General features: G+C 44.9%; 1 protein-coding gene across 2 annotated transcripts in view; it reads right to left on the bottom strand.

Moving 5' to 3' along the window:
* Positions 1-562: 562 nt before the first annotated feature.
* Positions 563-27,545, bottom strand: part of KHDRBS2 (KH RNA binding domain containing, signal transduction associated 2) — a 519,297-nt gene continuing 492,314 nt past the window's right edge. The window contains exons 8-11 of one of the 2 annotated variants that reach the window (XR_005778300.1): positions 13,147-13,205; positions 7,287-7,386; positions 5,300-5,356; positions 563-641 (exon numbers count right to left, since the gene is read on the bottom strand). Coding sequence is in view for 1 of the 2 variants with exons in the window: in XM_040428614.1 (XP_040284548.1) it covers positions 7,289-7,386; positions 13,147-13,205 (157 nt within the window). In the remaining variant the exon portion in view is untranslated. Of the gene's footprint in view, positions 642-5,299; positions 5,357-6,681; positions 7,387-13,146; positions 13,206-27,545 lie in introns of those variants that run through there. The other variant, XM_040428614.1, reaches the window with a different exon arrangement.

The following is a 27,545-nucleotide window of genomic DNA, read 5'->3' on the forward strand; positions in this document are numbered from 1 at the left end:
TGATCTAAATTATGTTTTACTAAGGTATGGACAACTGTATGTTCAAGTTAAAATAAACTGATAAATCCTGTTATTACATTTTTTTAAATTCCATTCGGAAGTTGATATGCTACCAACAAATATTTCATGTGAAACTTATTTAAGTAACTTACCAATGCTCAGATATCAGAACAGGACAGTTGGTATGATGCTTAGCTTTTAGGACCAATTCTTTAAACTGTGAAAACAAAAATATTCTGCAAATTCTGCCTTTACTGGGGTTGAAATGTTATATAATACAAGATACAAAGAATTATACCATAAAACAAAACGTTTTGTTTACATTTTGTTAAGTTGCGGCGTTGAGCTAAAATAAAAAAAGTTCAAAAATGTTCCCATCATTCTGCGCTCAATATCCCATAATGACAAAGGTAAAACAGAATGTTAGAAATCTTCACTAATGTATTTAAAACAAAAAACTAAAATATTGGATTGACATAAGTATTCAGACATTTAATCAGTACTTAGTGGAAGCACTTTTGACAATGATTACACCCTCCAGTCTTCTTGATGCTACAAGATATGTACATCTGGATTTGGAGATTCTCTGCCATTGTTCTATGCAGATTTTTCCAAGCTTTGTCAGGTAGGATAGGGACCATCTGTAGACAGAGATAAAGACAAATTGAACCACAGGATGTTTCAATGCTTTGCTAATTTATTGAAAGTTAAAAATCTTAAATATTGTATTGTCATAAGTATTAAGACCATTTACTCAGTACTAGCAAAGCCTCATTCACACGGCAGTGTTTTGGTCAGTGATTTCTATCAGTGATTGTGAGCCAAAATCAGGATTGGAGCCTCCACAGACATAAGGTAAAAAGAAAGAACTGCACCTGTTCTGTGTTTAGAGCCGCTCCTGGTTTTGGCTCAAAATCCTTGATGGAAATCATTGACCAAAACACTGATATGTGAATGAGGCATAAGTAGAAGCACCTTTGGCAGAGTTGTCCCTAAGCCACTACTGTGTTTACTTGGATGTGCTTAGGGTCGTTGTCTTGTTGGAAGATGGTCCAGAGCAATGTGGATAAGGTTTTCATTTAGAATAGGTGTTTTTTTGCAAACTTTCATGTATCTTTTACTGAGGAGAGGCTTCTTTCTGGCCACACTGCCACAAAGCCCAGATTGGAAGAATGCTGCAGTAATGGTTGACCATTTGGATGCTTCTCCCATCTACACACAGGAGCTCTGGAGCTCAGCCAGACTGACCACTGGTTTCATGGTCACTTCTCTTAAGCCTTAGGCCTCATGCACATGACCGTTTTTTTTTAAGGTCTGCAAAAACGGAGTCTGTAGGTCCGTGATCCGTGACCGTTTTTCCTTGATTTTTGGAGGATCCACGGACATGAAAAAAAAGTAGTTTTGGTGTCCGCCTGGCCGTGCGGACCCAAACGGATCCGTCCTGACTTACAATGCAAGTCAATGGGGAGGGATCCGTTAGACGTTGACACAATATGGTGCAATTGCAAACCGAACCGTCCCCCATTGACTTTCAATGTAAAGTCAGGAGTCCCTATTATACCATCGGATCGGAGTTTTCTCCAATCCGATGGTATACTTTAACTTGAAGCGTCCCCATCACCATGGGAACGCCTCTATGTTAGAATATACTGTCGGATATGAGTTAGATCGTGAAACTCAGATCCGACAGTATATTCTAACACAGAGGCGTTCCCATGGTGATGGGGATGCTTCAAGTTAGAATATACTAAGAACTGTGTACATGACTGCCCCCTGCTGCCTGGCAGCATCCGATCTCTTACAGGGGGCTGTGATCCGCACAACAGGGGGCTGTGATGCCGCACCTGAGGGGGGTTAATTGTGCGTATCATAGTCCCCTGTAAGAGATCAGGGGCTGCCAGGCAGCAGGGGGCAGACCCCCCTCGGCCCCCCTCCCTCCCTCTATTGTATTAATTTCATTGGTGGCCAGTGTGCGACCCCCCCTCCCTCCCTCTATTGTATTATTTTCATTGGTGGCACAGTGTGCGCCCCCCCGGCCCCCCTCCCTCCCTATATTGTATTATTTTCATTGGTGGCACAGTGTGCGGCCCCCCCTCCCTCCCTCTATTGTATTATTTTCATTGGTGGCACAGTGTGCGGCCCCTGGCCCCCCTCCCTCCCTCCCTCTATTGTATTATTTTCATTGGTGGCACAGTGTGCGGCCTTCCCTCTCCCCCCCGATCATTGGTGGCAGCGGAGAGTTCCAATCGGAGTCCCAGTTTAATCGCTGGGGCTCCGATCGGAAACCATGGCAACCAGGACACTACTGCAGTCCTAGTTGCCATGGTTACTTAGCAATATTAGAAGCATTATACTTACCTGCTGCGCTGTCTGTGACTGGCCGGGAGCTCCTCCTACTGGTAAGTGACAGGTCTGTGCGGTGCATTGCTTAATGATCTGTCACATACCAGTAGGAGGAGCTCCCGGCCGGTCACAGACAGCGCAGCAGGTAAGTATGATGCTTCTAATATTGCTAAGTAACCATGGCAACCAGGACTGCAGTAGCATCCTGGTTGCCATGGTTACCGATCGGAGGCCCAGCGATTAAACTGGGACTCCGATCAGAACTCTCCGCTGCAACAAATGATCTGGGGGAGGGGAGGCGCACACTGTGCCACCAATGAAAATAATACAATAGAGGGAGGGAGGGCCGGGGGGGCGCACACTGTGCCACCAATGAAAATAATACAATAGAGGGAGGGGGGCCGGGGGGCCGCACACTGTGCCACCAATGAAAATAATACAATAGAGGGAGGGAGGGGGGCCGCACTGGGCACCAATGAAATTAAAACTGGGGAGGGAGGGGGGTCTGCCCCCTGCTGCCTGGCAGCCCCTGATCGCTTATAGGGGGCTATGATATGCACAATTAACCCTTTAGGTGCAGCACCTGAGGGGTTAATTGTGCGGATCACAGCCCCCGGTAAGAGATCGGGTGCTGCCAGGCAGCAGGGGGCAGTCATGTACACAGTTCGTAGTATATTCTAACTAGAAGCGTCCCCATCACTATAGGAATGCCTCTGTGTTAGAATATACTGTCGGATATGAGTTTTCACAAAGTGAAAACTCAGCTCTGAAAAAGCTTTTATGCAGACGGATCTTCGGATCCGTCTGTATGAAAGTAACCTACGGCCACGGATCACGGACGCGGATGCCAATCTTGTGTGCATCCGTGTTCTTTCACGGACCCATTGACTTGAATGGGTCCGTGAACCGTTATCCGTCCAAAAAATAGGACAGGTCATATTTTTTTGACGGACAGGGAACACGGATCACGGCCGCTGATTAACAACGGTGCATTTTCTGAGTTTTCAACGGACCCATTGAAAGTCAATGGGTCCACAGAAAATCACGGAAAACTGAACAACGGCCACGGATGCACACAACGGTCGTGTGCATGAGGCCTTATTCATAGGTCAGTGTTTTGGTCAGTGATTTTTATCAGTGATTGTGACCCAAAACCTGGATTGGAGAGTATACAGAGATAAGGGAAAGATCTGCATCCATTCTTTGTTTAGAGCCACATTTGCTTTTGGCTCAAAATCACTGATGGAAATCACTGACCGAACACTGACTGTGTGAATAAGTCATTACCATGGCCCTCTTCTCCCAGTTACTTAGTTCATGGCCAGCTTCCATTAAAGAAGCCACTCTGCAAACATTTCTAAAATTCTGTTTTCCCTTTCTCATTAAGGAGCATTGAGTGCAGCTTGATGGGGGGAAACTTTATTTGTTATTTTAGCCTAGGGCAAAATGTGAAAAAAGTGAAATGTTCTGAAGACTTTCCGAATACACTGTATGTATTCTATCAAGCTATGAATGGGGATCAGCTGCAGTACTACATACAGGCCATGGACAAGAGTTGTGATGTTTTTTTTCTCCCATCTAATCCTGGACAATCACTTTCAGTATTGATACAGAACCTAAAAATAAACAGTTCTGCATTTCTCTCTACTATCTACTTAGGTCCCGCCATACATGTACGGAGCTGGTCCTTAAGTCACGTCCACCAGCGCCGTACATGTACGACGCGGGTCATTATGAGGTTAATATATGATTGTAAAATGTATGTAATTTGCCACTTCCAAGTTTTCATGTAAGCCAATGCAGTCTTAGCTCAGCTCATACATTGAAACTCCCTCTACCCAATCACAGGGCAGCTTCATCCAATAGGTATTTTACTGTTAAGAGGTCCATACAGTGTATGGGTGATATGGAATACGGCAGAGCCAGTACTGCATTATTTACATGAAGTTAGAGAAGTGGGACTGGATTTATCATAAAAGGAACACATTTTTAATTCAAATAAACTTAAAAGTTTTGATTGAAGCAACGTGGCCACTTTTAACAAACCCCAAATCACTATTTAAAGGGTTTTCGTGATATGAACAATCCTTACTTATTTAAAAGGTCCTTTGACAATAAACGTATCACAAAGTGCCCTCTAGCAATCAATTTTGCAGAGAAATATGACAGTGTTTTATTTCTCTGCAGAACAACCTCAGGAGAAATTGAAAGGTTGTCTGGCCTAGGAGCCAACCACCCACTTAGTAATAACCTTGGACCAACTCAAAAAAATAACCCACCTGTTTAAGGTCCCCCTATTCCTAAGCCTCTGCCTCATTCCTGGCTACTTCTGGTATCCTCTGGACCACAAGTGGCTTGGTCTCATGACTGTTGTGGCCAATGACTGGAATAAACTATCACATAGCATCATTAGCACATTGCTAGTAGTCGTGGCACGTGTGACCTCTGAGGCCAGTAACTGACTGCAGTGGTCACAGGACCAAGCTACTTCCAGTCTGGCAGGGACCAGAAGTGGCTAGGAACAGGGCAGCGAATAGAGAACAGCATTACTTCCAACAGGTGAGTTCAATTTTTTCTTCTAATTGGCTATAGGATACGAGCATTGGTGCTGTTAGATCTGAGACCAGACAAACCCTTTATGCATTACATGGTGCACATTTAAATCAATGAGTTATCGTTGTAATGCAAAACAGTACAGGTCTTCCAGAGCAAGAGATCCTCTTTGTAACCAAACCCAAATCTGGCCAAGAGGTAATAAAACATATATGTAAATGGATTTTTGGATCCAGAGACACCTTTGAATTTTATTCAACCCCTGGAACTACTGTAGTTAAACAGAAAATTGAAGAAAGAATTTATTTATGGATGAAAAATAGGTATTACAGAACATTACAACCCACTGAGAAAGATTTCGAGAGAACAAGTAATGAAGCCAGTTAATCTCTCTGGCACTTACCTTTCTATAAAGCTTTCCCTCTACTTTATGTCATCTGCTCTTGACTTACCAGAATATCTGAAATGGAATAATAGTGATTTATTAAATATGACATCATTGTTTTAGCTCAATTTTAATGTTAAACTACAATAAGAAAATATTAATTTCTAAAGTGTAACATATTGGCATGCAACTCCAGCTGCAATGCACTATCCAACAGTTATTCAATATTATACAAGCTTATACTTTATTCTCATCAAAAAAGTAAACCAATCACAGTGACAAATAGCCAGCACTTAAGATTCAACAAAAAAGTATCTGGATAAAACTCATTTTGGTGGCCCTATTTCATGGTTTTCATTGCCATAATATATATTAAGTTACAAAGCGGAAGTTAGCAAGAGCTGCATTACTGTTATGGTTAATTTTATTTCTGTTTAGTTAATCGAAATTAAAAATTTTGATGTCACTAGTTAATCTTAATTATTGGTTTAAAAGCCTAAAATCCTAGTTGTTATGTTCTCATAGGTTTACTTTTTTAACTATAAATTGCTTAATAGTTGAGAATATTTAACATTTACTCGCATACTGAAAATTACAGAGTTACTATTAGTGTTACCTGTTTAGGGTTTAGTCATCCTTTGACTCCTGCGACACTTTTCCTTAATAATCATCAGCCATCAAGTCTGATAGTCTCAAAAGAAATATCAGCCCATTAAACTGCTTTCAAGCTTGGTGATATTTAGCACTGGAAATTACAAATACAGTTTTTGAAGTTGAAGTTAAAGAGCAACATCTGGGCAGTGACACTGATGATTATTGGTAGTAGAGATAAATAGTTATGATGCAGTCAACACACTCCTGGGAGTGACAACCAAAATCTAGACAATGTTTACACGTTAAATCAGATATTTAATGTTTAGGGTGACTCAGACTTTGAAGAGCTTGGCATTAGGACAGTCTAATGGTGGTAAGTAGTAATCTTACCTCTTTTACTTACATTACATTCTCACGAGAGACATGCTAGTGGTGCAAACAAGTCAGTTTTTGTTTAGTAAGATGAAGCTTAGAGAGTTGTTTAGAAGCCATTTATCTCCCATTAACATCTTGTACATTAGTGTTTTCTAACCGCGTATGAAATAACAGTTTAGAAGGTTAATGTTTAAATTATTTAACAAGCAAGAGTTATTAAAACTTTTAAAATGTTACACAAGATACTTAAAACAAACTTGGGATCATTTAGCAATTTTTTACGGAAAACATTTTAGTCATTCCTAGAAAAGGAAATACATCAGGCATTTAAGGCTACAGTCCAAAGCAAGTGATTGCAAGTTTAGTTTCTTACAAAATGTCAGCTTTATTGACAAATTCTAGCAGACATATTTGACAAATTATAAGTTCCTATTTAGAGAAGATTACACATTGATCTTTATGTGATTGTTTTAAACAAATACAGATTAAAACACTGACAGATTCAGTTAGCTACATACATTACAGTAGCTGATTAGTTATCAGCTCCATTAAAACAGCATTTTAAACTGAATTTACAAACTTAATACTGAACATTTTGTTTCTTACATGTATTAAAAAATCCAGTTTAAAACATCCTCTCTACAATTTAGTTATGTTATGTTCAAAAATCATATTCCCATAGTTTAGCATCCCTACATAAATGAGATTCGAGGCCTGGCATGATCCATCTACACTTTACCAATGCTGTCACACATTCATGCTTTTTGAAAGTTATTACACCACAATGAACAACAACCAACATAACATTTTCCATGGTTTTAGACAAAATGATCCTGCATTTTTTCAGTCCATGTTTAAAAACATATTAAAGCCAATGCTACACCACATGATTTTGCAAATACAGAATTACATAGGGAAACCACAAGCAGTAATCCCCAAGATAAAAATGGACTATTACTTGTTTTAATGTTGCTGTTTTATGCAGCGCCATAAGGCAATTAATTGTCTATAAGAGGAGGGCACAAAAGCTGAAGACCTTCAGTATCTACCATACGGATGTTCTCTGTAACCTCCTCTAGTTGTTCTTTGTAGTGGTGCCTTTAAACTGGATCGTGATGAAGACCATTCTTCCTGCCCTAAAACCAGGGATAAAGAGAAATATATATTCTTTGAAGATTTTTAGCATTTTATAGGTCAGCTTTGTTATAGAATATTTTACATTTATTTACCAAGGCTAAAGGACCAAAGGTGTACCTGGAAGAGAGGGGGCCCTATTGTAAAGACAAAACAGGGCCTCATTTTTTGGTGCAGAGTTTTTCCACTACCCTCATCATGACCCTTGGGCCAATTGCTCAGCCTCTTGTTTGTTAACAATGCTGTTATTAGACAGAGGGATGGGACCAATGAGGACTTAGCCAACTATAGGTATATAGCTGCTGCACAGGCTGCCTCTATAATACAATGCCTGGTCAATAAAAAAGGCCACACACTCTAATATTTCGTTAGACCGCCTTTGATTATGGCATGCATTTGCTGTGGCATAGTTTCTACAAGCTTCTACAATGTCACAACATTTATTTCTGTCCATAATTGCATTAATCCCCCCCTCCCCCAAGATTTTGTTTTGATGATGGGAGATTTTAAACACTGTGCAAAGTCTTCTCCAGCACATCCCAAAGATTCTCAATGGGGTTCAGGTCTGGACTCTATGGTGGCCAATCCATATGTGTAAATGATGTGTCATACTCCCTGAACCACTCTTTCACAATTTGAGCCCAATGACTCCTGGGATTGTCATCTTGGAATATGCCTGTGCCATCAGGGAAGAAAAATAACCTGGTCGTTCAGTATATTCAGGTAGTCCGCTGACCTCATTCTTTGGGCACATAACATTGCTGAACCTAGACCTGACCAACTGGAGCAACCCCAGATTATAGCACTGCCCCCACAGGCTTTTACAGTAGACACTAGGCATGATGGGTGCATCACTTCAGCTGCCTCTCTTCTTACCCTGATGTGCCCATTACTCTGGAACAGGGTAAATCTGGACTTCTCTGACCACATGACTTTCTTCCATTGCTCCAATTCCAATCTTTATGCTCCCTAGCAAATTGAAGCTGTTTTTGCTGGTTAGCCTCACTGACAAATAGTTTTCTTTAATGGGTTGTCTTATCTGAGACAATGGGGACATATCGCTAGGCTATACCCCTCCTAAACAGAGCCCTGAAAGTGTTGGAGGGTGCACTGTGCATGCACAGCCACCCTCCATTCATTTCTATGGGGCCACCGAAAATAGCTGAGCACAAGTGAATGGGAGCAGTAACCAGTCATGCGCTGTGCATGCCCCATTGTCTCAGATGAGACAACCCCTACACAACTGATTAGTACCAATCCCTTCAGTTACCTTCTCATTGTGCATGTGCAAATGCTCTTACTTTCACTATTAAACAGATCCCTGATTTCTACTGTTTTTCTGCAATTTGATTTCAACAAATGTTACCGATCACAATCATTCAAGATTTTTTTCCAATCAAATTACTTCCTCGATGTTTTCCCACTGTCTTTCTAGTTTTTATAAATGTGTTGAACAGTTCTTTACCCGATTTTTGTAGTTTCAGCAATCTCCTTAGATGTTTTCGCTGCTTGATGCATGCCAATAATTTGACCCTTCTGAAACAGATTAACATCTTTTTCACAACCACAGGATGTGTCTTTCAATATGGTTGTTTAACAAATTAGAAGCTATTCACTGCATCAGCTAGTGTTAAATAACTTGTTGCCAGCTGAAACTTAATCACCCATGCAGTAATTATCCAATGAGAGGCTCTTACCTATTTGCTTAGTTAAATACAGGTGGTGACCTTTTTTTTGGCCAGGCAGTGTATGTATACCCTCATAAACTATGGCTTTTACTAAATATAAACACATTTCTGGGTTGCATAAGAAATTAACAAATGTAGTCAGATAGTATAAAATATAACCAACAGGAGCATCTTCTAACCCTCATCTTTTCATATTAAGTTGGCTATATAAATAATAACTTGTAATTCCATCTAGGCTGAATTTGCCTGAGTTAGAAAATAACTTCTGTCCTACTAGGAAATCTTATTATTCTTACAGAGAAACTATCCATTGGGTTTTTTGAATTACTTCAATTTATTTTGTATATTTATGTTTCCTTTGAGATATGTAATCCTTTTCTTTCTTTCTCTACATGCAGTATTTTCTCATTTCTCTTTATTTTCTCAGATAGGCTTCTTAAGCACTTCTTGGTACTTTAATAAGTCAGATCAGAGTCTCGTAACAAATGTTCATGGGCTGCTTGGTTAAGTTCAATATGGAAGTCTGTCTCTGGCTTATTGAAGATTGCAACTAATATGACTTAGAATATTTTAATGTATATTGTATGATTTCTTACAAAGTCGCCAGTATTTTAATTTGCTAGTTGCACTCTAGAGTCTAACATGACTATTTCAAGTCTCAATTACTTTTAGAGTGTTGCAATAATCAGGCTAGTTTAACACTTTACAATCTTAACTTTCCTGCCTCCCTGAAAATGAAAAAAAGAAATAATCAAACTATATTTTCTGTTATTCAAACTATATGTAGGACATGGCCCCAAACATGCATTCGAATAAAATGATACATCCCACATAATATAGGAATGGATGCTGCATAAATAAACTTTAAAAATTCCTTTAAGATCTGAAAAGCACTACTACCTTTCAAAATGGGCCCACACTTTTTCTCCATGCAATATAATATTAGCAGATATCCCACCCACAAGCAGGAAATAGTTATATTTGTTTTAAGAATCTAAGTAATAAATAAGGTTTTCCCATGTAACAGGCAAGTGGCGTGTAATCAACTATATCTGTTATCGAATCAAGAACAGCACAGGCAACAGGTATGCTCTCCTATAGGCCTACAAGTCACATTTATGGTACAGAAGCTATTGAAGAATGCAGCAGACAAAAAATACAATGGACTTTAAGTTATAAGTCTATGCTAGTGATTGATGGGCTGCCTTGTATTTACATATCCAGTAATCAATCACTGCTGAGAGAGGTGGGGGAGTATTCATAAATACAATGACTCAATGACTATACTACTATGGTGACTGTACTAGGGCATACACAAAACTTATAGGGCCCCATGGCAAAACTTAGTTTAGGTCCCCCTGCCCCACCCAGTTTTCCAATACACATGCAACAATCACTCCCATGCAGCGCACTGCCCAAGATTTTAATTTTTTTTTTATCAAGTAGAAACATTTTAACATGCAAAAAAGGTAATAAAAACGTTGCTCTCCACTTTACCCATTTTATCAGACTTCTATGTCAGAAAAAGTGGAATATGTGCTTCACAAATATGGCATTCATATTGAACATCACATTTCTCAATGTATTAACACCAAAATGGCAAAATATATTGAAAAATGTATTTTTATGATAGGAAGTGCAAAGAGCCTTCCGCATTTCCAACTCCAGCAGATAGTACAGTAGATCCTCTTTAAGCGCACAAATGGGATTTGAATAAATTCTTCTTGTTTCACATTACTGATACTAATTTGAAATGACATCTTTCAGCAAATATCTGACATTTGCAAGATTATTAATTGTCAGTTCTAGTGATATGAAGATTAATGGCCACCATGCTCCTTAGAAATTAGACTTCTGTTTTTCAGTTACTGATAAGATACAGGGCTACAATAATAAAGTAAGTATAAGCTTAGAAGCATAATAACGCAACTACAAGCTTACACTTCAAAGCCTCCTACAATGTCTATACTGTGTCTATTTTAATAAAAATGAACATCCGTATTCTTAAAAATAAGCTGCGCCTTAGTGTTTTCAATGGTGTAGCAGAATTAATCCAAAATTGGAGAGGAAGACTACTGTATAACCCATGGGGTTAAAATACAGACCCAACATTCAGATACAGTAAGTGATTGCAGAAAGTCAGTTATGAAATCAGATATTTCCTTAAACTAGATTTCTTCAAGGTAAGGAATGCTACGGAATAAGGCACAATGATTTTACCTGCCAACAGTATGTAGAATTTATAATATATACGGTGGTTACTCTAATAAAATTGCCACATATTACACACCACTAGACACCAGTGATTGATATTTGCATGTACTGTACAGTGATTTTGAAAGTCTGTCATTGGGAAGCTCCATATGTTTTCACAATGGTCATATTTAAACAACTAGATTATAAATGATCTTGAAATATTAGGATGATAAAATAGATAGTCAGAGTCAATTACGGCAACATTCTGAAAGGGCAACAAAAATGTTGAAAGAAGCACCAAACACAAGTAAAGTTCTTAAAAGGAAATCACACTTGACAATTACTGGAATGTTCAGTACAAATTGACACTACAAGAACACATGAAACATTCAATTATATAATAAAAGGATTTTACTCAAAATCAGAAATTAATTCAAGCTTATAACGTAGAACAGGGATCAGCAAACTCTGGCACTCCAGCTGTTCAGAAACTACTACTCCCAGAATGCTTCATTCCCTTCCATGGGAGTTAGAAAAGCAGCCATTCATGTTTGCATGCTGGGAGTTGTAGTTTCACAGCAGCAGGAGTGCCGAAGATTGCTGATCTCTGAAGTAGAATAACTTCACCAAAATAAATTTTCAACAAACCACATTTGATTTTCTGTACAACAATATATATTTTTTCTGTAACAGCAATAAGTAGTGCTGAGCGAATCGAAGTATCAGAATCTCAGGAAAAATTTTATTCGTCACAAAGCCACATTTCCTCATGATTTGTGGTAACTAATCAATTTTTCCTAAAATGGTGGCTAACAAAATTATACTAACCTCATCCACTTGCTCGTGAAGAGGTCATCCACTCCCATCTTGATTGAAGATTTTGCGCCAAAGGACATGGCGGAGCGTGCGCGGTGACGTCATCAGTGATGACGTTACTGCAGGCGCCCAGCAAGATCATGTGGTGATGACATCACGCTTGACGCAGGTCCTTTGGTGCATTTTCTTCAATCAAGACGGGAGCAGATGACACCTCCGTGAGCAAGTGGATAAGGGGAGTAAAAATCTTTTTATCCTCTGAACAGCTTAATGTGAGTGACAGATGCTGCGATCAGGAGAGTGGCATGACGACTGTTCCCTGCTCCTTATAATGGACAGCGATTCGTGACAAAGTAATTTGTCACAAATCAAATTTCCTGTTAATGGCCATCAAAGCAGCCAAATTGATTTTTCCAAAACTTCACGCATCTCTAGTAATAAGAATACAAGATGTTACCAATATTCATAAAATGTATGTACTGAACAATGTCGGTTTGTACAGGTGTTCTTATCTTGGCTCTTGGTTCAAGATACTGAATGTCAAGATGAGTGGTACAAGGGGACCAGCTTTAAAAAAGAATGATTGCATTACTCAAGCAAACGTTTTTTTTTTCCTCAAAGCTTGTCATCTTGCACTTCTCAGCATATTATATCTCACACCAAGAGCCAACGGAAGGAAAGACACATCTGTAATCCCTATCCTTATGACCTAATAGGACACATATATATTAAAGCAGGAGTTTCTCCACCTAAGACTCTTCTATTAGCCAAATCAACCAAAAAGTAGTCTCCTTGCCCCAGCTAAATTGGCTTGGACATGTATTACATATTGGTCTATTCACTTAAATGGGTGCTATGTAAACTACATTTTCTCTTGTGGCCTTTTGCAGCTTCTGCGAGTGATACCAGATGATCACCATTGACTCAGTCAGAGCTATTATAAGATCCTTGATGATAAGCAGCTCAATGGTGCATATTGGCTTATTGAGATGACTCTTTCGGACTAATCCTCAAATAACTATTTATATATTTTCTGAACAAAAAATGAAGGATCAATCTTACCATAACTGTTGAAGTTTTCTTCATTTGTTCCATGTCCATAGTCATAATATTTTGGAACACTATAACATATAAAATCAACAATTAGTTAATATTATATAAAATTAAAAACTGGATGATCAGTTAATAATAAGTAATAATGTTTTTAGAGACTATTGCATTTTCTATGTCAATCTTTAAATAGTCCATGAAAACTCTAAAGGTGGTCAGAAAAAAAAATGTTTACAAAACAGAATTTATTAAACTTCAAAAATTTTCTCTAGATTTCTGATACTTTATAATTTTATATAATATATAACAAGTTTACTTGCAAACTGTTCTGTATTATTAGGCTACTTTCACATTTGTGGCACAGCTTTCCGGCAGGCTGTTCTGGCACAGAATGTCGGGAATCATTAACATTCTTTGTACGGATGAATCCCAATATATATATGCCGGGTAGTGGTCAGGTGTCCATATAGTCAATGGGGCTGGCGGGTATTTCGATAGCATCCAACAAAAAACAGAAACAGCCTGCCAGAGAGCTGTGCCTCAGATGTGAACGTTAGCCTTAGCTGCTCCAGAAGGAATAGCTAACTGGGGTAGAATTATTATTACAAGTATTATCCATTTACAATGGATCTACCCTATAGCCAATTTGCATTAAGACACCTAGCAGGAATATATGTAAATTCTAAATAGGGATGTAGTTGACTAAATATATGTAAAACGGCAGCAGAATAGATTGTTTTCTTTGTTTAACTCGCATTGACATTGCTGGGAGTTATCTGCAGGAAAGTGCCAGATTTGTTTAAATCCTCATATTGGTAAAAGCCAAAGGGACTAACAGTGATGTGGGTATTGTGTAGAAATATGTCCCTGGAAAGACTTTTATATACATTGGCAACTAACCTGGATGTTTAGTAAATCTCTCATGTAGCGCAACCTGACATCTGCCATGTTATAATTAGTCACGTGTGAGTGCTTTCATGTCTCCGCAGGTAACTGACAAGATCAGCACATCGTTCAATGCTTTAAGGTTATCAAGTATTGCTTTCTGCTGTAATCAATTATATGTAACAGGCCTACCCAAGACGCTATACTCCATTTCATCACCTGATACACTTACGTCTTGCTTTACCCTTCACTGTGAAAACACTTGGATGGAAATGAACACAAATCATACCTCATATATAAAGAGTCCATGTAACATGATCACTGCCTACAATGAGCAAGGTTATGTGAAGAACATCTTATTTGTGGCACTTATTATCTGTTGGGTGCCATGGAATCGAGCCTTTGACTTTGTCTGACAACTGCATTTCTTGCAGAGACAAGATTCTGGATGAAATATATGAACTGCGGTTGCATTTTATCTAACCTTTACTTAATTTGATCTATAAAAAGTAACAAGTGTATTGAACCTGTTAATAAAAGGGTCTAAAACTTGTGCTGAGAAATAAAATAGGTTAATTGCTTGCAATAAAGCATGTCTCAGTGCTGCCCGAGGGGAGCTATGCGGTAGAGAATCTGATGCGAGCCTGGAGAAAAAGAGTTCACCTAGATTATTGCAATAAAAGAAACCAAATATAAACTAGAATGTAGATGTGTATGAGGTTCTACCTGTGCTGATAAATACAGTCCTGATCAAAAGTTTAAGACCACTTGAAAAATGGCAAAAAATCATATTTAGCATGGCTGGATTTTAACAAGGTTCCAAGTAGAGCTTCAACATGCAACAAGAAGAAATGGGAGTGAGACAAAACATTTTTTGAGCATTCAATTTAATGAAAACAACGAATAAACTGAAACAGGCTCTTTTTCAGCTGATCAAAAGTTTAGGACCACACCTCCAAAAAAACAAAAACAAAAAACAAAACAGAAATCCAACTTCCAAACATGAAATCAGTAATGAGTAGCTCCGCCTTTATTGTTTATCACTTCAAAAATTTGTTTCGGCATGCTTGATGCAAGCGTTTCCATGAGGTGAGTGGGTACATTTCTCCAAGTGGTGAAGACGGCCGCACGAAGGCCATCTACTGTCTGGAACTGTTGTCCATTTTTGTAAACTTCCTTTGCCATCCATCCCCAAAGGTTCTCAATTGGATTTAGATCAGGGGAACACGCAGGAGGGGCCAAAAGAGTGATGTTATTCTCCTGGAAGAAGTCCCTTGTCCTGCGGGCATTGTGTACTGTAGCGTTGTCCTGTTGAAAAACCCAGTCGTTACCACACAGACGAGGGCCCTCAGTCATGAGGAATGCTCTCTGCAGCATCTGGACATAGCCAGCGGCCGTTTGACGCCCCTGCACTTCCTGAAGCTCCATTGTTCCACTGAAGGAAAAAGCACCCCAGACCATTATGGCGCCCACTCCACTGTGGAGTATAGAAAACATCTTAGGTGGGATCTGCTTGTCATGCCAGTAACGTTGGAAACCATCAGGACCATCAAGGTTAAATTTTTTCTCATCAGAGAATAAAACTTTCTTCCACCTTTGAATGTCCCATGTTTGGTGCTCTCTTGCAAAGTCCAAACGAGCAGTTCTGTGGCGTTCAAGGAGACGAGGGTCTTTGAAGATGTTTTTTGTTTTTGAAGCCTTTCAGTCTCAGATGCCATTTGATGGTTATGGGGCTGCAGTCAGCACCAGTAAGGGCCTTAATTTGGGTCAAGGATCGTCCAGTGTCTTGACGGACAGCCAATTGGATCCTCCGGCTCAGTGCTGATGATATTTTTTTGGGTCTTCCACTTGACTTTTTTGTTCCATAATCCTCAGGTACATTTAAGAAATTCCAAATGACTTACTGCGTCCCACCTCAGCAGCGATGGCGCGCTGTGAGAGACCCTGCTTATGCAGTTCAACAACCCGACCACGTTCAAAAAGGGAGAGTTTATTGCCTTTGCCATCACAACGTGTGACTACCTGACAGAAAATGACAATGAATCCACATCTTTGCACAGATTTGGCCTTTTAAAGGCATGTGGTGCTAAAATTTTGATCAGCTGAAAAACAGCCTGTTTTAGTTTATTCGTTGTTTTCATTAAATTGAATGCTCAAAAAATGTTTTGTCTCACTCCCATTTCTTCTTGTTGCATGTTGAAGCTCTACTTGGAACCTTGTTAAAATCCAGCCATGCGAAATATGATTTTTTGCCATTTTTCAAGTGGTCTTAAATAGGGATGAGCCAACCCGAACTGTATAGTTCGGGTTCGTACCGAATTTTGGGGTGTTCGTGACACGGACACGAACCCGAACATTTATGTAAAAGTCCAGGTTCGGGTTCGGTGTTCGGCTCTTTATTGGCGTTTTTTAAAAGGCTGCAAAGCAGCCAATCAACAAGTGTCATACTACTTGCCCAAAGAGGCCATCACAGCCATGCCTACTATTGGCATGGCTGTGATTGGCCAGTGCAGCATGTGACCCAGCCTCTATTTAAGCTGGAGTCACGTAGCGCCGCACGTCACTCTGCTCTGATCAGTGTAGGGATAGGATGCAGCTGCTGCTGTTAGGGCCAGATTAGGCAGGGATTTACTCATCAAAAACACTTACTGAAGTGATCGATCTACAGCTGTGTATCATTCAACTTCTGCTAGTTAATTGCTCACTGTTTTTAGGCTGCCCAGAGCGCTTTTCTGTCTTGTGGTGCGCCAGCACAAGCTGCCACCAAGTCCATTTAACCATCAATAGTGTGTTGTTGTTTTTTTGCTAGATCCTACATCAGGGGCTTGGCTGTGCTTGCTATTTTATTGAGGGGTGAAATACAATTGCCAAAATAGCAGTACCCTAAATCTGGTGTTTCAGCTGTGGCTAGCCAATTGTAATATTGTCTGCTGTCTGGCAAAGGATATTTTTTTTTCTGGGGTGAAATACAATTCCCAAGTGAGCAATTACCTAAATCTGTGGTTTCTGCTGTAGCAAACCAAGTTTAAATCTATCCATAAAAGGGTATATTACATTGAAGGTGCTGATAGGGTCATTCTCAATAACTTCACACGCTACCGTGCATCTCCAAGTGTAATTCTGTCCGTAAAGGGATACCTGTCATCCATCCAGGGACTAAATACTAGGCCTACAATTTATATTCAGCTAAATCCGAGGTTACTGCTGTGGCTGGTCAAGTTAATTAGTGTCCGTCAAAGCACAGTTTGTGTTCTGGGTTGAAATACAATTCCCAAATTAGCAATTTCCTAAATCAGTGGTTTCTGCTGTAGCAGGCCAAGTTTAAATCTATCCATAAAAGGGTATATTACATTGAAGGTGCTGATAGGGTCATTCTCAATAACTTCACACGCTACCGTGCATCTCCAAGTGTAATTCTGTCCGTAAAGGGATACCTGTCATCCATCCAGGGCCTAAATACTAGGCCTACAATTTATATTCAGCTAAATCCGAGGTTACTGCTGTGGCTGGTCAAGTTTTTTAGTGTCCGTCAAAGCACAGTTTTTGTTTTGGGTTGAAATACAATTCCCAAATTAGCAATTCCCTAAATCAGTGGTTTCTGCTGTGCCTGTATTAGTGGAATACAGTACCTAAATAGATAGCCAGATAGTGTTAGGTGCCTGTAAAAAAAAAGGCCTGAATTTGAATTCAATACATTGGGCCAAATAATTTTTTTCTTATTGTGGTGAACGGTAACAATGACGAAAACATCTAGTAAGGGACGCGGACGTGGACATGGTCGTGGTGGTGTTAGTGGACCCTCTGGTGCTGGGAGAGGATGTGGCCGTTCTGCCACAGCCACACGTCCTAGTGTACCAACTACCTCAGGTCCCAGTAGATGCCAGAATTTACAGCGATATTTGGTGGGGACCAATGCCGTTCTAAGGATGGTAAGGCCTGAGCAGGTACAGGCATTAGTATATTGGGTGGCCGACAGTGGATCCAGCACGTTCACATTATCTCCCATCCAGTCTTCTGCAGAAAGCGCACAGATGGCGCCTGAAAACCAAGCCCATCAGTCTGATCACCCCCATGCATATCAGGGAAACTGTCTGAGCCTCAACTTATGCAGCAGTCTCTTATGCTGTTTGAAGACTCTGCTGGCAGGGTTTCTCAAGGGCATCCACCTAGCCCTTCCCCAGCGGTGGAAGACATAGAATGCACTGACGCACAACCACTTATGTTTCCTGATGATGAGGACATGGGAATACCACCTCAGCACGTCTCTGATGATGATGAAACACAGGTGCCAACTTCTGCAGTGTGCAGACCGAACAGGAGGTCAGGGAGGAACACTGGGTGGAAGACGATGCAGGGGACGATGAGGTCCTAGACCCCACATGGAATGAAGGTCGTGCCACTGACCTTCAGAGTTCAGAGGAAGAGGCAGTGGTAAGACCGAACCAACAGTGTAGCAAAAGAGGGAGCAGTGGGCAAAAGCAGAACACCCGCCGCTAAGAGCGTTCGCCTGCTACTGGCCACCGCAACCTGAAACCGAGCACCCCAAAGGCAGCTTCAAGGAGTTCCCTGGCGTGGCAGTTCTTCAAACAATGTGCTGACGACAAGACCCGAGTGGTTTGCACACTGTGCCATCAGAGCCTGAAGCGAGGCATTAACGTTCTGAACCTTAGCACAACCTGCATGACCAGGCATCTGCATGCAAAGCATGAACTGCAGTAGATTAAACACCTTAAAAACAAGGAACTCACTCAGGCTCCCCCTGCTACCTCTTCTGCTGCTGCCTCGGCCTCTTCCTCCGCCTCTGGAGGAACGTTGGCACCTGGCGCCCAGCAAACAGAGGATGTACCACCAACACCACCACCTCCGGCACCAAGCATCTACACCATGTCACACGGCAGCGTTCAGCTCTCCATCTCACAAACATTTGAGAGAAAGCGTAAATTCCCACCTAGTCACCCTCGATCCCTGGCCCTGAATGCCAGCATTTCTAAACTACTGGCCTATGAAATGCTGTCATTCAGGCTGGTGGACACAGACAGCTTCAAACAGCTCATGTCGCTTGCTGTCCCACAGTATGTTGTTCCCAGCCGCCACTACTTCTCCAAGAGAGCCGTGCCTTCCCTGCACAACCAAGCATCCGATAAAATCAAGTGTGCACTGCGCAACGCCATCTGTGGCAAGGTCCACCTAACCACAGATACGTGGACCAGTAAGAACGGCCAGGGACAATATATCTCCCTAACTGCGCACTAGGTAAATGTAGTGGCAGCTGGGCCCCAGGCGGAGAGCTCTTTGGCGCACGTCCTTCCGCCGCCAAGGATCACAGGGCAACATTCTTTGCCTCCTGTAGCCTCCTCCTCCGCTTCCTCCTCCTCTTCTTCCACCTGCTCATCCAGTCAGCCACACACCTTCACCATCAATTTCAGCACAGCCCGGGGTAAACGTCAGCAGGCCATTCTGAAACTCATATGTTTGGGGGACAGGCCCCACACCGCGCAGGAGTTGTGGCGGGGTATTGAACAACAAACCGACGAGTGGTTGCTGCCGGTGAGCCTCAGGCCCGGCATGGTGGTGTGCGATAATGGGCGAAATCTCGTCGCAGCTCTGGGACTAGCCGGTTTGACGCATATCCCTTGCCTGGCGCATGTGCTGAATTTGGTGGTGCAGAAGTTCATTCACAACTACCCCGACATGTCTGAGCTGCTGCATAAGGTGCGGGCCGTCTGTGCGCGCTTCCGGTGTTCACATCCTGCCGCTGATCGCCTGTGTGCGCTACAGCGTAACTTCGGCCTTCCCGCTCACCGCCTCATATGCGACGTGCCCACCAGGTGGAACTCCACCTTGCACATGCTGGACAGACTGTGCGAGCAGCAGCAGGCCATAGTGGAGTTTCAGCTGCAGCAAGTACGGGTCAGTCGCACTGTGGAACAGCACCACTTCACCACCAATGACTGGGCCTCCATGCGAGACCTGTGTGCCCTGTTGCGCTGTTTCGAGTACTCCACCAACATGGCCAGTGGCGATGACGCCGTTATCAGCGTTACAATACCACTTCTATGTCTCCTTGAGAAAACACTTAGGACGATGATGGAAGAGGAGGTGGCCCAGGAGGAGGAGGAAGAGGGGTCATTTTTAGCACTTTCTTGCCAGTCTCTTAGAAGTGACTCAGAGGGAGGTTTTTTGCAACAGCAGAGGCCAGGTACTAATGTGGCCAAACAGAGCCCACTACTGGAGGACGAGGAGGACGAGGATGAGGATGAAGCATGTTCACAGCGGGGTGGCACGCAACGCAGCTCGGGCCCATCACTGGTGCGTGGCTGGGAGGAAACGCAGGACGATGACGATACGCCTCCCAGAGAGGACAGCTTGTCCTTACCTCTGGGCAGCCTGGCACACATGAGCGACTACATGCTGCAGTGCCTGCACAACGACAGCAGAGTTGCCGACATTTTAACGTGTGCAGACTACTGGGTTGCCACCCTGCTGGATCCCCGGTACAAAGACAATGTGCCCAACTTACTTCCTGCACTGGAGCGTGATAGGAAGATGCGCGAGTACAAGAGCACGTTGGTAGACGCGCTACTGTGAGCATTCCCAAATGTCACAGGGGAACAAGTGGAAGCCCAAGGCGAAGGCAGAGGAGGAGCAAGAGGTCGCCAACGCAGCTGTGTCACGGCCAGCTCCTCTGAGGGCAGGGTTAGCATGGCAGATATGTGGAAAAGTTTTGTCACCACGCCACAGCTAACTGCACCACCACCTGATACGGAACGAGTTAGCAGGAGGCAGCATTTCACTAACATGGTGGAACAGTACGTGTGCACACCCCTCCACGTACTGACTGATGGTTCGGCCCCATTCAACTTCTGGGTCTCCAAATTGTCCACGTGGCCAGAGCTAGTCTTTTATGCCTTGGAGGTGCTAGCCTGCCCGGCGGCCAGCGTTTTGTCTGAATGTGTATTCAGCACGGCAGGGGGCGTCATTACAGACAAACGCAGCCGCCTATCCACAGCCAATGTGGACAAGCTGACGTTCATAAAAATGAACCAGGCATGGATCCCACAGGACCTGTCCATCCCTTGTGCAGATTAGACATTTATAACTACCTCCCCTTAACAATATATTCTTGTACTCCAGGGCACTTCATTCAATCCTCTTTTTTTTAATTTTACCATTATATTGCGGGGCAACCCAAAGTTGAATGAACCTCTCCTCTGTCTGGGTGCCGGGGCCTAAATATCTGCCAGTGGCCTGTTCCAGTGGTGGGTGACATGCAGCCTGATTCTCTGCAATGGGACCTCTCTCCTTTGTCTGGGTGCCGGGGCCTAAATATCTGACAGTGGCCTGTTCCAGTGGTGGGTGACATGAAGCCTGATTCTCTGCAATGGGACCACTCTCCTCTGTCTGGGTGCCAGGGCCTAAATATCTGACAGTGGCCTGTTCCAGTGGTGGGTGACGTGAAGCCTGATTCTCTGCTATGACATGAAGCCTGATTCTCTGCAATGGGACCTCTCTCCTCTGTATGGGTGCCGGGGCCTAAATATCTGACAATGGCCTGTTCCAGTGGTGGGTGACGTGAAGCCTGATTCTCTGCTATGACATGAAGCCTGATTCTCTGCTATGGAACCTCTCTCCTCTGTCTGGGTGCCGGGGCCTAAATATCTGACAGTGGCCTGTTCCAGTGGTGGGTGACATGAAGCCTGATTCTCTGCAATGGGACCACTCTCCTCTGTCTGGGTGCCAGGGCCTAAATATCTGACAGTGGCCTGTTCCAGTGGTGGGTGACGTGAAGCCTGATTCTCTGCTATGACATGAAGCCTGATTCTCTGCAATGGGACCTCTCTCCTCTGTATGGGTGCCGGGGCCTAAATATCTGACAATGGCCTGTTCCAGTGGTGGGTGACGTGAAGCCTGATTCTCTGCTATGACATGAAGCCTGATTCTCTGCTATGGGACCTCTCTCCTCTGTCTGGGTGCCGGGGCCTAAATATCTGACAGTGGCCTGTTCCAGTGGTGGGTGACATGAAGCCTGATTCTCTGCAATGGGACCTCTCTCCTCTGTCTGGGTGCCGGGGCCTAAATATCTGACAGTGTCCTGTTCCAGTGGTGGGTGACATGCAGCCTGATTCTCTGTGATGGGACCTATCTCCGCTGTCTGGGTTCTGGGGCCTAAATATCTGACAGTGGCCTGTTCCAGTGGTGGGTGACATGAAGCCTGATTCTCTGCAATGGGACCTCTCTCCTCTGTCTGGGTGCCGGGGCCTAAATATCTGACAATGGCCTGTTCCAGTGGTGGGTGACATGAAGCCTGATTCTCTGCTATGACATAAAGCCTGATTCTCTGCTATGGGACCTCTCTCCTCTGTCTGGGTGCCGGGGCCTAAATAGCTGACAATGGCCTGTTCCAGTGGTGGGTGACGTGAAGCCTGATTCTCTGCTATGACATGAAGCCTGATTCTCTGCTATGGGACCTCTCTCCTCTGTCTGGGTGCCGGGGCCTAAATATCTGACAATGGCCTGTTCCAGTGGTGGGTGACGTGAAGCCTGATTCTCTGCTATGACATGAAGCCTGATTCTCTGCTATGGGACCTCTCTCCTCTGTCTGGGTGTCGGGGCCTAAATATCTGACAGTGGCCTGTTCCAGTGGTGGGTGACATGAAGTCTGATTCTCTGCAATGGGACCTCTCTCCTCTGTCTGGGTGCCGGGGCCTAAATATCTGACAGTGGCCTGTTCCAGTGGTGGGTGACTGTCATGGTCTTACCTGCTTGCTGCTCTCCTTCGTTTGACATGTGCTGGCGGCCATCTTGGTTTCTTGTAGCCTTCCACCCTGCGGCTCCTCCTTCCCCTGGGAGGAGCTGGATGCCTAGCTCATACATATAGGAGGTCTGTGGCTTCAGTTCCTTGCTTGGTCCTCTTGTGTTCACATGCTTCTAAGACTGCTGCTGCTGCTGGTTCCTGATCCTGGCTTCGTCTGACTACCCTGCTGGTTCCTGATCCTGGCTTCGTCTGACTACCCTGCTGGTTCCTGATCCTGGCTTCGTCTGACTACCCTGCTGGTTCCTGATCCTGGCTTCGTCTGACTACCCTGCTGGTTCCTGATCCTGGCTTCGTCTGACTACCCTTCTGGTTCCTGACCTCTGGCTTCGCAAAGACTCTGCTCGGTTTCACCATCGGTTTGGACTTTTGCTTTACAGCTTTATTGTCAATAAAGCCTTCTTGTTTTCATTTATCTCTTGTTGTACGTCTGGTTCATGGTTCCGTGACATTAGGACCAAGCCATGAATTCTGACGGTACAGGGCCATCCTCGCTACCCACGCTGGTTGCCAGACTTGATCAGCAGGATCACCTGTTGGGTCGGTTCGCTGTGGCGTTGCAAACCCTGCTTGAACGCACGGCTCATTTCGCTCCCGTTGCCAATGGGTCGGTTGTCGCTCCTGGGCTCGCTCCTACTGCCGCTCCGGTTGTTGCGCCAGAGTCTACCCCGACACCTGTTGTTGCGCCTGCGGTGTTTCGGGGTATGACCGGTTCTGCCCCTCTTCCACAGCGCTTTGGGGGAGAGCCAACTCAGTGCCGAGGTTTCCTTAACCAGGTGGGCATTTATTTCGAGTTGCTGCCACATGCCTTTCCTACTGAGAGATCAAAGGTGGGCTTCTTGATCTCGCTGCTCTCGGACAAGGCCTTGGCCTGGGCCAGCCCTTTATGGGAGAACAACAATCCGGTGGTTGCCGAGTTTTCCGGTTTTGTTGTTTCTCTTCGGAAGGTATTCGATGTGCCGGCTCGTGCTGCCTCTGCTGCGAAGCTCCTTATGTCCATCAGACAGGGTTCACGATCCGTAGCTGAATACGCCATTGAGTTTCGTACCCTGGCAGCAGAGGTGGGCTGGAATAATGAGGCTCTGGTCGCTGCTTTCTCTCATGGTCTCTCGGATGCCTTGAAGGATGAGGTTGCAGCTAAGGACCTACCAGTTGAGCTCGAGTCTCTTATTTCTTTCCTGATTTTGATTGACACCAGACTCAGGGAGAGACCTTCCTTTAAGGAGAACCTGCGGAGGTCTTCTAACAGATTGGTGCCTACGTTTGCTGTCCCACCCGTGCCTCCCTCTCCTCCCACGCCTCCTGGGGATGAACCCATGCAGCTGGGGTTTGCTTGCCTGTCTGAGGGGGAGAGGGCACTCCGGAGACGCGAGGGCCAATGCATGTACTGTGGTCTCGGTGGGCATTTTCGGTTGGCATGTCCGAACCGTCCGGGAAACGCTCGTACCCTGAGATCCTGTCGGGGGCAGATCTTGGGTGGAGTCTCCTTGTCCCCGGTTTCCCGTGTTGACAAACCACTGATCACTGTTGTCCTCTCCTGGGTCGGGGGCTCGGTGACGACCCAGGCGTTGGTGGACTCTGGTGCTGGTGGTTTGTTCATTGATAGTGTGTTCGCTGCCGCCAATTCCATTCCTCTGCAGGCTCGAGGTTCCCCACTGGCTCTTGAGGCGATAGACGGCAGACCCCTTCTGCCGCCACACGTGACTCATGAGACCCTTCCAGTGGGGATAGCCATTGGTGCCGTTCACAGAGAGTCGGTCTGCCTCCAGGTTATTTCGTCTCCACACTACTCGGTGGTCTTGGGGTACCCCTGGCTCCAGAAGCATAATCCGACTTTCGATTGGAGATCGGTCGAGATCCTCTCGTGGTCACCGCAGTGTGGGGCTAGTTGCATCCATGGGTCTGTCAAGTTGCTGTGTACTTCCTCGGACTCTCTGTTGCCTCCTGAATACGAGGAGTACCGGGATGTATTCGATAAGGTGCGCGCGGTTGCCCTACCTCCGCACCGCCCATACGATTGTGCCATAGAGTTACAATCTGGTGCCGTTCCTCCTCGTGGCAAAGTCTATCCACTGTCGGTAGCGGAGAATGAGGCCATGGAGGAGTACGTGAGGGAGGCGCTTTCACGCGGACACATTCGCAAATCTTCGTCCCCGGCAGGGGCTGGATTTTTCTTTGTGAAAAAGAAGGGCGGTGAGTTGAGGCCTTGCATCGATTACAGGGGTCTTAATCGCATCACGATCAAGAACGCTTACCCGATACCCTTGATTTCCGAGCTGTTCGATCGCCTTAAAGGGGCCACGGTCTTTACCAAACTCGACCTGAGGGCGGCATATAACCTGGTAAGGATCAAGGCGGGCGATGAGTGGAAGACCGCGTTTAACACCAGGACCGGTCATTACGAATCCTTGGTTATGCCCTTTGGGTTGTGCAATGCGCCCGCAGTCTTTCAGGAATTCATCAACGATGTTTTCCGTGACCTGTTGCAGCAGTGTGTGGTAGTCTATTTGGATGACATCTTGGTATATTCTGAATCCATGGAGGCCCACATTCTGGATGTCAGACGAGTGTTGCAACGGTTACGAGAGAACAAGCTGTTCGGTAAGCTTGAGAAATGCGAATTTCACCGATCCCAGGTAACCTTCTTAGGTTACATCATTTCCGCTGAGGGGTTCTCCATGGATCCTGAGGAGGTTTCGGCTGTCTTACAGTGGCCCCAGCCCAGTGGTCTTCGTTCCCTGCAGCGCTTTTTGGGCTTCGCCAATTATTATCGGAAGTTCATCAGGGACTTTTCCATGCTGGCCAAGCCTCTCACGGATCTGACCAGGAAGGGCAGTAATTCCCAGGTCTGGCCGCTCGAGGCCATCCGAGCTTTTGAGGCCCTAAAGTCCGCCTTTGTGTCGGCTCCGATTCTGTCGCATCCCAACCCTGGGTTGCCCTTTGTCCTCGAGGTGGACGCGTCTGAGACGGGAGTAGGCGCCCTTCTGTCTCAGCGTAGAACACCAGAGGGTCCTCTGCTTCCTTGTGGGTTTTACTCCCGGAAACTGTCTTCCGCGGAGTGCAACTATCAGATTGGTGACAGGGAGTTATTGGCCATCGTGCAGGCCCTTAAAGAATGGAGGCACTTGCTCGAGGGTTCGGTGGTTCCGGTTCTCATCCTGACGGACCACAAGAATCTGACCTACCTTTCTGAGGCCAAGAGATTGACACCACGTCAGGCCAGATGGGCTCTGTTCTTGTCACGTTTTAATTACGTGGTCTCCTACCTACCCGGTTCCAAGAACATCAGGGCGGATGCCTTATCACGGCAGTACTCCGAGCTGTCCAGGGAGGAGTCGATTCCGACTTCGGTCATACCTCCGAATCAGATCCTGGCCGCCATTCGCACCAGCCTGACCTCTCCCCTGGGTGAGCAGATTTTGGCGGCTCAATCTGGTGCTCCCTCTGGGAGACCCAACGGCAGATGTTTTGTGCCTGAGGAGTTGCGCACTCGGTTGTTGCGAACCTACCATAACTCCAAGACCGCGGGGCATCCTGGAAAGAATCAGCTGTCCTGGGCTGTTTCACGTCTGTTCTGGTGGCCTTCCCTACGTTCCGACATCGCCGCATATGTAGCGGCATGCTCCGTTTGTGCTCAGAGTAAGTCCCCTCGGCACCTTCCGTTGGGCCTTCTGCAACCCATAGCCACCGGGGAGCGCCCATGGTCACACCTGGGGATGGATTTCATTGTGGACCTCCCTGCATCCCGAGGCCATACGGTCATTCTCATGATTGTGGATCGGTTTTCCAAAATGTGCCACTGTGTTCCTCTCAAGAAGTTACCCTCTGCACAAGAGTTGGCCACGATTTTTGCCAGGGAGGTCTTCCGGTTGCACGGTTTGCCTAAGGAGATTGTGTCGGATCGGGGGAGTCAGTTTGTGTCCAGGTTCTGGCGCGCCTTTTGCTCCCAGTTGGGGATTCATCTCTCCTTCTCCTCGGCCTACCACCCTCAGTCCAATGGGGCCGCAGAACGATCCAATCAGGCCTTGGAGCAATTCCTTCGTTGCTATGTCTCCGATCACCAAGACAATTGGGTTGACCTCCTGCCTTGGGCTGAGTTTGCCAGGAACACGGCGGTGAACTCTTCCTCTGGGACGTCTCCCTTCATGGCCAATTATGGGTTCCAACCTGCCGTGTTACCGGAGGTATTCTCTCCCCAGGATATTCCGGCTGTGGAGGATCACCTTTCCGTCCTACGTGCTGCTTGGGTACAGATCCAGAAGTCCCTTGAGGTCTCTGCGCAGCGCCAGAGACTCCAGGCTGATCGCAGACGAGCGCCTGCTCCTTCCTACCAGGTCGGAGACCGTGTATGGTTGTCCACCCGCAACCTCAACCTTCGAGTGCCCACTCCCAAGCTGGCGCCTCGCTTTGTTGGTCCCTTCCGAGTGCTTCGCAGGGTAAACCCGGTAGCCTATGCCCTTGCGCTTCCTCCTGGCATGCGGATCTCCAACGTGTTTCATGTCTCCCTGTTGAAGCCACTGGTGTGTAATCGTTTCACTTCCTCGGTTCCTCGGCCTCGTCCGGTCCAAGTGGGCAATCGTGAGGAATATGAGGTGAGCAATATCCTGGACTCACGCCTGGTCCGCGGTCGGTTGCAGTTTTTGGTCCATTGGCGTGGTTATGGTCCAGAGGAGCGTTCCTGGGTTCCCTCCGCAGATGTCCATGCTCCTGCCTT

Source organism: Bufo bufo, chromosome 4 (genome assembly GCF_905171765.1).
Source record: "Bufo bufo chromosome 4, aBufBuf1.1, whole genome shotgun sequence".
Classification (NCBI taxonomy): Eukaryota; Metazoa; Chordata; class Amphibia; order Anura; family Bufonidae; genus Bufo; species Bufo bufo.